This window comes from Borostomias antarcticus (genome assembly GCF_949987555.1).
Source record: "Borostomias antarcticus genome assembly, chromosome: 25".
Taxonomy (NCBI): domain Eukaryota; kingdom Metazoa; phylum Chordata; class Actinopteri; order Stomiiformes; family Stomiidae; genus Borostomias; species Borostomias antarcticus.
The window spans coordinates 7,839,193-7,850,889 of NC_140258.1; the positions used below are offsets into that span (position 1 = coordinate 7,839,193).

Sequence of the window (11,697 nt, forward strand, 5' to 3'; positions counted from 1 at the left end):
GGAGTGAAGCAGGGGGATGTTTTATCTCCCACCCACTTTGCAATGTTTGTTAATGATCTAGCCCAGGAGATAAACAGTTCCGGTTTAGGGGTAAGATTGGATGACCTCGTCCTAGGATGCCTACTGTACACGGATGATATAATTCTCCTGGCTGAGTCGAGAGACTCCATGCAGAAGATGCTGGATATTGTTAACCTCTGGTGCTCTAAAAGGGTAAAACTCAGATTATGCACTTCAGAAAAAGGGTACTGTAAGATCTGTACAGATTTTGTATTTGGAGCCTTGCCTCTGGAATATATTTACTGCTATAAATACTTTACCCTGGATGAATTCATGTCCTATGAAGTGGGGATTGACATACTGGCGGTCTCCGCAGGGAGACCTGTGGGGTCAATAATCAGTCAAATTATTTTTTGTAAAGATATAGGCTACTCCACATACTCTCAGCTATATGAAGCACGTGTGTGCCCAATCCTTAATTATGCAGCTGGAGTATGGGCTTACAAAGATGCCAAAAAAGTACACTATTCAGAATAGAGCTATGAGAGGATTCCTTGGCGTTCATGCATTTGCCCTTAGTCTTGCAACACAGGGAGATATGGGTTGGGAACCGGTAGAAATTAAGCCAAAGGTAGAAATGATTAGGCTGTGGAACCGCCTTATTAAGTTACTGTACCTGAGACTCGGATGACAAAAAAGGTTTTCAAGTGGGATAAGGCTCACAGTCACCCCTGGACAAATAACATCTTATCTAATCTTAGAGAGGCTGATTTGGCTGATTTGTGTATTTTTCATAACATTCTTATGTTGAAGCAACATTTACTCCTCACCTATAGTGAGAAATGGTCAAACGACATATGGTATAAGCCTAAACTTAAATCATATGTTCAGATGAAGCAGTGTTTTAGTGTTGAGCCCTATGTTACCTCCTTTCTAACTAGGAGCCAAAGATCATTGTGCGCTCAGTTGAGATCTGGTATCCTGCCCCTTGCTATTGAAGTAGGTCGGTTCACAGCTAGGCCAAAAGAGGATAGGACATGTAAGGCCTGTGACCTAAATGAGGAAGAGAACGAATTTCATTTCCTATTTTATTGTACAGCATATGATGATCGGAGGATCCCCTGTATGATGAAACACAGGAGCGAAACCGTTGAACCCTGAGTTGTTCTGGGAGGAAGATGGCACAAAGCTACAGTGGCTATTTAAGGAGGACGTGTTTAAGACTGCTAACTTTATTTATAAGGCCTGGAGTAGAAGGCAATCTTTGTTCTTTAAGCAAGATACGTCTCATGTCACGCTGTATGCTCATAGGCCCCCCCTGTGTCGTTGTGTGTTTCTGTGTGTTTTATGTCCTGGTGTGTGTTCCATTGTTCTGGTGTGTGTTTTGTTGTATTACGAATACCTTGTCTGTATTCAGGATGTTTTTGTAATGTGTTTGATCTTTGTTTAAGAAAGTGTCTTAAAAGCCCATAAAGGCTGGGCTTCATTTGAAGCATGACACCTAAATAAAATAATAAATCAAATCAATCATGTAACCTATTAATGCATGTGTGTGTGTGTGTGTGTTTACTGTCTGTATCAGAGACAGTAGAGACACAAGGAGGCAGGAGATTGCAGTGCTACTGCTCATCCACATGGTGATGCTAAAGAGCACATGTCTGCAAACGGACGCCCGATACACTCAAGATGCTCAGCTCCAGACGCGTTCCCATATGACCTGGGGGCGTGGCCTGTCCTCTGGGCTCTCCTCCTGCATCTGCTCCAGCAGCCGCCGAGCCTCCTCCCCCAGCTCCGCCTCCAGCTCAGGCTCGATGACAAAGTCCAGCGCAGCGGCGAGGGTGGAGCCAAGAGAATACACATGTCCCTGGAGGAGGAGGAGAGAAGGGAAGAGAGAGTGAGAGTGAGAGTGAGAGTGAGAGTGAGAGTGAGAGTGAGAGTGAGAGTGAGAGTGAGAGTGAGAGTGAGAGTGAGAGTGAGAGTGAGAGTGAGAGAGAGAGAGAGAGAGAGAGAGTGAGAGAGTGAGAGAGTGAGAGAGTGAGAGAGTGAGAGAGTGAGAGAGTGAGAGAGTGAGAGTGAGAGAGAGAGAGAGAGAGAGCGCATTATTGTCCTCCACGCAAAACCTTCACATCACTACTCTAAGTCCTCTGGGACGTAAACCTACCCTACATGCACTTATTTCATAGCAGCAGCTCGATTCACCATTTAGCCACAGACCACTGGTTACATAACAGAGTCACTGACACTGTGGCCCCAGCCAAACGCTACGGCAGCCATTCCCCCTTACGCTGCATATCGCTAGAAACCGAAGGCAAGGGTTTTCAGCATAGACAGCAATTCATCAGAGCCGGTAATACGTCAATAAAGCCGGGGGAAGGCACGGCGCAGGCCAAGGGCAGGACACACCTTCTCTCTGACACAAGACGCCCTCTGATCCATCACGCCCAGAGCCCTGTCTAGCGGATGAATAATCATCCCTTCATTCTTGCCTCTCTTCTTACCAGAGACTCTTGGCTGCACTACCGGGAGTCAAGGAGAAGGGATGAAATGACAGAGCAAGAATGCGAAGCGGGAATCTCGTATGGGATCAGCCCCGCCTCCATCGTCATCAGCGGGGGAGGAAGTGGCGAGGGTGAGCCATTTCAATTGCAGATCACTGATGACCTGACTTGGACACACGACACAGAGGCCATCGTAAAGAAGGCACAACAACGCCTCTACTTCCTGAGGTGCCTGCGGAGATGGGACATGAGCACACAAACACATGTGAACTTCTACCGCAGCATCATTGAGAGTATCCTGACTGGAGGCATCACAGCCTGGTACGGCAACACTACCGCCCATGACAGGCGTGCCATCCAGAGGGTGGTGAAGACAGCGCAGAAGATCATCGGTGTGGAGCTCCCAGCCATCGAGGATCTCCACCGAGGATCGAGGATACCCCCCCCCCGCCCGACCAATAACTGCTCACGTGACACTTTGAGCACCTTGTCTATTCAATAGACAACAACGGACTCTGCAATACTGTACACTTGAACCAACAGCTGACATCATTTGAACAATTGAACACCACGCACAACTGTATACTTAATGTTATTTAATTGCACTGCCCACATCATGGACACAGACATAGTCGTCCATGATTGGATGGGATAAGTAGATGAGGATGATACTGAAACTGCTTGATGATGGATAGTACAGTAAATTGCCAGTTTGGGAACATTTAAACGGCCAGCTGAGTACCTACATTAGGACTGGAATGAGGAACTGAGTAGCATAGATAAGATACTGTAAGGACAAGCAATTACAAGCAATTACAAGAATTCCAATGTACCCATACTTGTTACACATGGCAAATAAACTTTCTATTCTATTCTATTCTTTTCACCCAATTTCTTTGTAAGCATTTAGAGAAAGAGAGAGAAATGAAAAGACGAGTAAACTATTACCATATGTTGTGTATGACGCTGTGTATCAAGGCCTTTCATTTGGCGAGAATGGAACTGTCGGTAGCAATTACGGCCGGCTATTTGACTGCCGAAACTATCGCAGGCAGGTGTTTTTGTGGTTGTATCCCAGACACTATGCTCGTTGCAAACAATTCAGGAAACGACAGTATGGCCCCTACTTAGCCTGCAGTACGCGGTGGTTATGGCTGAGGCAGACCTCAACGTGTGAGACCAAAATAGATGGCTACAGTTGCTCTTTTTTGCCAAACCGTGAGCAACTGAGCATGTGACAGAAGTAGCCTAACAGAATAACTATAAGTTAGAATGAACCATGAACACAGATGGAGAAATTAAATGGGGATTAGTGAAAGCACTAGGGAACGAGAGAGAGAGAGAGAGAGAGAGAGAGAGAGAGAAAGCAGAAAGTACACACAATGTGAGGTCCACATATATTGAGTCCGCTCACCTCAAAGGTACAGCCAGTCTTGTCAAACTCAGGAGGTATGAACGATCCTTCAGGATCATCTGCAGGACAAACATACAGAGATGCAAAAACAATGGTGAGAGAACAAACTAACCATAGTGGATCATTAAATCAAATATTACCATCATTAGGTTACCACAACTTAGAGGCCTACTACCTCACACAAAAACTAGTTCTGCTTCCACCTCCAATCAAGAGATGAACACACACACGCATGCACACACACAGTCACAACATCAGGTATGGTTTGTTCATCTGATGTCATGTTCTCGTCTCAGTAACAATGCCAGTTATACACCAACGCACACAGGCATGACACATCACATTCTCTGTCACTGATCAGGACGACTATGCGTCTCGCTTCCCACACGACACAAACGCGACCAAATGACTAGAACCTCCCACCGCCCGGCACCGCCACATTCATCTGGATCTTCATCTGCGTGCAGTAAATCGCGCCTGGAGAAAAGATCATCCCCGAGATCATCCCTGAGATCATCCCTGGCAGATAAAGCCCAGCGGTATCTACAGATCACAGCCTAGAGGTTCTGCGGCATCCGCAGACTTAACTAGGCCACTGCTTGTGCTCTCCTCAGCCCTCCTCCCGCCTGCTCCCACACTTACAGAAGGAAGGAAAGGTAGGGGGGGGGGGGAGTGGGTCAGGTCAGATTTGCGGCTGTCAACTGGAGTTATGATGTCCTCTCCCAGGTGTAGGAGAGGGCAGACACCCACCCCTCATAGGCACCCAAAGAGAGAGGGGCGCTCTCCCGGCCCCCGCGCAGGCGGAAGAGGGGAGAGAGAGGAGCAGATGGAGAGAAGAGGGAAAGGAGGCCAGTGGAAAAGACGTAATGTCAGCTGGAAGATAGGATGGTAATGCAGCAAGTGGTGAAATAAAAACATACTGTATGAAGTAGACACTGAACTTGGGGTTTATTTGAATGCGTCGTGGGTCGGTCGTACTGCATAAACCGTGTTCACGTTAAGTCAAACGCACGGAGCAGACCTGGGTCCAAACGATAAGGACTTTAAGCAACGGCCGCTACGACGGGCCGCTACGGTGACCGGAAATGGATCAGTGCTCGATAGATAAACCTGCCTGATGTAGCAGCTGATTCTACGACGGCAAAACCCCCTGTTTCGCGAAGTGGCTACAACGTCTCATTGTGGAGACGCTTCGCAGGGACCGGTCGGCTGTTTGTTTAACGATTTTGACCGCTACGGCGATAGCGTCATAGCAGATCTATTTCCGGCCACCGTAGCAGTCCTGAAAACCATCGTTGCTTAAAGTCCCTACTATTTCAGGTACTTTCATTTACTTAAGTGATCTCTTGAGTCTGCCTGGAGTAACAGCCTGTTGGTTCCGCTACGCCAGACCAGAGAAATCATGCGCAGAAAATTAAATGAAAGGATTTCATATCGTATTTCCACCCAGGTCTGACACAGAGTGCACAGCACAGGATGATAGAACCATATCAGGCAGTCAAGTCATAGGTCTGCTGATCTGGCCGGAGACTGCAGCCTGTCCTACCATAATATGGGTCATGTAGTTCCAACATTACCGCTTCCTGCTCCAGCAGTTATATGACTGCTCAATACTGGTTCCCACCTGTAGCGGCCCTCAAGGTCACTCTGACACTCTACACCAGCCTGGAGGGGATTAGCGTTATGACTGAATGTTGAAAACCACCCTATTAAACATGATGTATTGAAGCCTGTGGGAAGAGGCTGAGGAGGGCAGTGACGCCATGCTTAGGTCTACAGGGGCCGCATACCATTGACAAGGCAACAGTGACTAAGTAAGCACATACCCTAATACGTGACCTTGACTGTATTCTTTCACGGTACGGCGTAGGAGCAGGGTTGTATTATTTGACGTTATGGCGTAGGAGTAGTTCTGTACTGATTTACGGTATGGGTAAGGTAAAGTAGGATCAGTCCTGTACGCACTTATGGCAGAACTGTGAACACAGAGTGACTCAGATACACTTAAAGACAGCTGACCGCCAAAGCATCTGTTACCAGGACAACACTGACACTACTGATCTTGTCAATGCCTATCATTGCTGAGGCTGCCTGAGGATAATTGGGAAACTTGATTGTGTGTGCGTGTGTGTGTGTGTGTGTGTGTGTGTGTGTGTGTGTGTGTGTGTGTGTGTGTGTGCGCACGCATGAGTGTGTGCATGTGTTTGTGAGTGAGTGAGTGAGTGAGTGAGTGAGTGAGTGAGTGAGTGAGCGAGTGTGTGTGTGTGTGTGTGTGTGTGCGCGTGTGCGTGTGTGCGCGTGTGTGTGTGCACGCACGGGAGAGTGTGCAATGGGCAATGAGGTAACATTGTTTGGTAAGAGATGAATGCAGTGTCTGTGAGCAAGACAGACAGAATGAGAGAGAACAAAAGAAAAAGAGAAAAGGACAGAGAGAGAGAGAGAGAGAATGAGAGAGGGGGGGGGGAGAGAGAGAGAGAGAGAGAGAGAGAGAGGAGAGAGAGTGAGAGAGGGGGGAAGAGAGAGAGAAGGGGAGAGGGAGAGAGAGAGAGAGAGAGAGAGAGAGAGGGTGGGAGGAGTGGTGCTTTTGGCAGGAAGAATGTTTCACTCAGTCTAAGGGATGGGGCAGGACGGTGCATCCGGAGGATGAGGGATGTGACTTCAGCTCCCCTCTCCCCCGCCCCGCCCTTTCCCTCGGGATGAGACCAGCGCTGCAGGCCTCTGCACAGTCTCTCAGATGAGATCACACTGGCGCTCCACATCTTAAACGAGGAACCTGGCAGATACCGGCACATTTCCACTCCCCGTGACTTTTGGAAAGGCACCAGTGTTGATTGTGTTGTGACGAGCTCTGATTGCAATGAAGAGTAAAGTTAGTTCAATAACTTTTCATGGGAGGGAGGGAGGAAGGGAGGGAGAGGGAGGGAGTGAGACTGACTTTCGGAGTGGATCACACAATTCAGAATGCTGTGCACACCTACTGATACATGCATGCTGTTTAAAACGGGAGTAATACATTTGAATCATTGAGCTCTGTTCAAATACACCAGTCCACAGAGGTACTCCACTGTGTAAAGATTCACCAGTGTTCAAATACACCAGTCCACACCAGTCCACAGAGGCACTCCACTGCGTAAAGACTCACCACTGAGCTGCTCCATGAAGCACACGTTGCCATGAGCGTTGAAGGCCAGGGTGTCGGGTGTTATGCACAGGGTGTGAAAGAGGGCAGACGGCCCGATGCTCTCCAGGGCCAACACACACTCCATACACACCGCCCACACGTCCTCCTCGGACAGGCAACTGTCCCGCAACGAGAGGATGTCTGCCAGGGAGACGTTTTCCTGTGGACAGACGTGCATGCGCACACATACACACGCACGCACGCGCGCGCACGCACGCACACACACACACACACACACACACACACACACACACACACACACACACACACACAAACAAACGCCATCATTGTACATGTCATGTCACGCATCAGTACACCCACCACACACCCACAAACTCGCATGTTCATCGCGCCAAATAGGCCACATTTTGTTTTTTTGGTGTTACGGAGAGCCTATTAAAGCTAACTTGAAAGATGACATGGTGGAATATCCAAAGAAGGAAACTTGTGTGAAGATGATATAATTGTTTGTTGGCTTGGCGCAGGCGCACAAAAGCCGGCCTTTGCTGGTACTCTGGGAATTACAGAGAGTCTATTGTGAGATACGCAATACCCTCAAATTCCATTACATGCAGGCTATTAGCCATAACAGAACAGACGCTTATTCTCTCAAATTATTCACAAAACCGCTCGGGTCTCCCATCATTTATTTGGGAAGAGATGAGAGGCGCTCAAAGTTTTATACTTTGAGAAATGGGTTTTGGACTGATGACTGAATATCTCATTCTCTTTAATGTTCCATGTTAATTTTATCCTTAGAATTTTCAGGGGGGGGTTCACATCCTATATAGAACTAAACCAGCTCAGTGGCTTTGTGGTTAGAGTGTCCGCCCTGAGATTGGGAGGTTGGGGGTTCAAAAGACTATGGTACCCAATACCTCCCTGCTTGGCACTCAGCATCAAGGGCTGGATTGAGGGTAAGTCCCTGTGACATACTAGCGTCATGTCCAGGGGGTGAACTTGTACATCAAGCTGCCTCCTGCTAAGGAATCAGGAGATAGGCTCCTACCCTATGGGCCACTAGGCCACCATTGGTTCAGAAGGCTTCTTAATAGAACTAATAGGACAGTCTTTTATGATGCCTTTCTGATCACAGATGATTGTCATTTATAGAATAGGCTCTTCAATAATGCAAAGTGGTTTTAAAGCAAAGATTAACAATTGTAACACTTATAAAGCAAAGATTAACACTTGTGCATACACACACACGCGCACACACACACGCACGCACACACATACGCTGCTGGGTGGAATATGGCACAATTACAGGGCAGAAAACTGCCACTTTCAGCAGTAGCACAAGCCCATAAATAGCAGGTTTCCCTTGAGAACAGTGCAGAGAAACACCGAGAGCCTCTCCCTCCCATATGCCGTCCTACATAAGTTTCCCCCCTCAGCCCTTGGGCACTAATGAGACTTAGCGCTTCTCTGGAGCACCTTTGAGGTCCAGAGGATGACTGAGAGGAACTGTGGACGAAAGTGAATGAGCAGAGAGAGAAAAGGAGGCAGTGATTAACAGATAGTAGACAGATGAGTGACAGGTTGAGAAGTAGAGAACAGCTGATTAGTGGTTTGATGATCACGACTTTCACAAGTCAAAGTTCAAATGCCACCATGTTGGACACCTAAAATATTTGAAACATATGAGACAGGTTATATGTTGTTAAACTGTCCAAGAGTGTACAGAAGATATTCAAGTGTAGCCTACAGTGAGACACCCCTGTTTCCTGATGAATATCAAAGTAGGCTACATGGTCACGCAAATCCCCAGGAGAAAAGTTAAACATTTGATAATTCAGTTAATTGGCTAGTGCTGATACTGCCATCGTGAAATAAATCAAAAGCCTAAATCACTGTCAAAAGCATTTTGTGACGCTAAGTAAAACGCAAGTGAATAGATAAGACTAGGCTAATTCAGACCACTAGGGACCTGCCAGCAAAGACACAGTTAACACTGTGGTGAAACAATGGGGAAACGAAATAACACAGAATTAAATCTTACCTCGTCTTCAAGGAGTGGAGGCAGATGCTCCAATTCATAATATTCTTCTTCATCATCACCATCCTCCTCATCCTTGCCACAATATGCGACTACTGCATCAGTTCCAGATGTCCCCATAATATTTAGTTAGGACTCATAGCATTAGAACATGGTCATTACAATGCCACCGCATTCGCCTACTGTACAGCTTGTTTCTCCTCCTGTGTCCTGGCAACACAAGTGAGAAAAAAGGACTTAAGTGGGTGCACCAAACACGACCGGTAGTGGATCAGACTACTTTTTAACAATGTTCACCGTCCGACCAACAACATGATGCAGCATTCCACGATGTCACTGCGGCTCGTCTCGTCCGAAAACACCACCACGGAAGATATCGACAATTGGACCACAGCCATGCGTGTGTGTGTTGAATGTATATTTGACAATACTCGATGGCAACAGGGGAGTTTGCCAACTACACTGTCATGGCAACGACTGCTGCACCTCCACATACACACAACCGACATCACGATAAGAAACTGCAGCTCCGAACTCCTCCTTCCTTCCTTCCAGAGATTTTTTGTCTGTGAATTCGTTTTGGATTGAGAGCTTCTAGATTTCACTGAACGCCTCCTTCTCAAAACGAAAGACCTTTCAGCGGTGACTCATGTACGGGGGCTGAGTACTCAGGCAATTTTATATTTTCTGCAAAAACTCTACGGCCACATTTTCACGGTATTTTCATGTCATTTGCATATGAGAAGGTGTAGGTCTATGCTGAGTGTTTTTCCTAAGGGCACACCTGCCATTGATTATACACCATGATGAATATCAAAATGGTAGGCTATGAATTGAGCTGATGTGCACACATGGCATTATCTTACTGAGAAATCATTTTAATTAAACGTGCTCTGAAAAGTTGGCCTACCACATCAGGATGACCTACCACCCATTATATTAGGCTGTTTAATTCATGGGTAGCGCATCCTGTCAGGTAGAATGTTGATCGACATTTCCTACCTGACAGGATGCGCTACCAATGAATTAAGCACAATAATGGGTCGTAGGGCATTCTGACAGACATTTCCTCTCTGACAAATATAGCCTACACAAAATAACAAATAGCCTTACGTGCTATCACCTTACAACCACCACCAAAATGTAGGCCCATGAGCAGAAACGTCCATACGCTTCGAGCGTGCAGGAATTATGAAGTCCATCACTTGCTTTTCTCAAAAACTGTAAAACCTATCTCCTCCCACATTTTTAGGTCCATTAACACCCCGATTGCTACACTGTACCTTCAAATTGAAATGACCTTCACATATTTAGCAAAAAAATATCCCACAGTGCATTAACATATTTTACTGTAGCCTAAACAGTACTGTATGCAGCTACTGCAAATTCTCGCTCAATAAATCTCAGATCAATCAATTAGGACTACATCCGGCCAAATTGATTGATTGGCCACTGACTGAGCACAGCCGCAGTACTCTGCAATTAGCAAGACAAACCGAGAGAGAGATGCATGCATACATAGGCCTACATACATACATACATACATACATACTCTCTTTCTCCCATCCTGTCAGTCAAGGTTCCCCACTCACTTTGCACCTGTTCTAGAATATTGCCTTTACATTTGGGTGAGGATTTGAAGACAACCTGAGCCTCACATCAGCACTGTATAACCCCCTGGCATCTACTGGCATGACAGAGCATGCCGTCACTGGTTGGGAATAGCTAACCAGTCAGTGTTGCTGCCTGTCTCGGCAGGTCACCAATAATCCAGCATTGTGAGCGTACATTATTGAGTAACAATGCCATCGGTATATCCTGATAGTCAACACAATTGCATCCATTAGAGTACAGTTTAATCCCGTGCCCATTTTATTAATGTTGACACCAAGGCTCTTTGGGTACCTGCCTAGACTGGGGTGGCAGGGAATGAGATTGCTATTATGCTGGCAGTGCCCTGTGGCACTGAGCTGTGATCGAGAGGTCTCTATGGCCAGGCGGGTGGGAAGGAAAGAAAGACTATTACATTTGTTGACTGTTCAGCAATCTGGCGTGTCCAGATATTTTGCTGCCCTTTTATGAGGTTAGTCGCAAAACAATTAATGATGGGATACACATTCTCACAATGACTGTAATATTAAATCAGCAGTGTCGGCCATTTTATTATAGTTGGCACTGTTTCATAGAAAACTAAGACTTATATATTCACAGGGTATTTCATCCTAATAAGGATTAGCTGCAGAGTCACGGAAGGCTGCAGCTACTGCCCTTTGGGAAAGGCTGCCACGGTACACAAATGAGGCTGCGCTTGGCAGGGAGATGGTTGACGATGGTGGCTGGAGTCTGTGGTGACCTTTAGGATTCTCTCCACATCCAAACACAAAAGCGAGTGAGATGAGAAAGTGGAAATGGTCATGTGTAACAGTACTGTCAATGTATATGTGACCGAGTGAAACATGAGAGTAGCTGGTGAAACTCACTTCTCAAAGAAGCGCTGACAGTCCCTCCAAGAGGGATGTCCCTATTGGTGCAACTGTCAGCTTGTCGACCGTTACATATAGACAAATGGTAGCCTATAGGTGGGCTAGCTTGCAGAAGCTAGCCC

The 11,697-nt window shown here is 46.7% G+C and overlaps 1 protein-coding gene across 1 annotated transcript in view; it reads right to left on the bottom strand.

Moving 5' to 3' along the window:
* The window catches only part of kndc1 (kinase non-catalytic C-lobe domain containing 1), a gene marked incomplete at both ends in the record, with an annotated part of 28,848 nt that extends 19,636 nt beyond the window's left edge, over positions 1 to 9,212 (bottom strand). Inside the window, 4 exons of the mRNA XM_084458777.1 lie at positions 1,718 to 1,864; positions 3,913 to 3,971; positions 7,055 to 7,253; positions 9,096 to 9,212. Of these exons, the coding sequence (XP_084314903.1) occupies positions 1,718 to 1,864; positions 3,913 to 3,971; positions 7,055 to 7,253; positions 9,096 to 9,212 (522 nt within the window). The remainder of the gene's footprint in view (positions 1 to 1,717; positions 1,865 to 3,912; positions 3,972 to 7,054; positions 7,254 to 9,095) is intronic.
* Between the last annotated feature and the right edge of the window lie 2,485 nt (positions 9,213 to 11,697).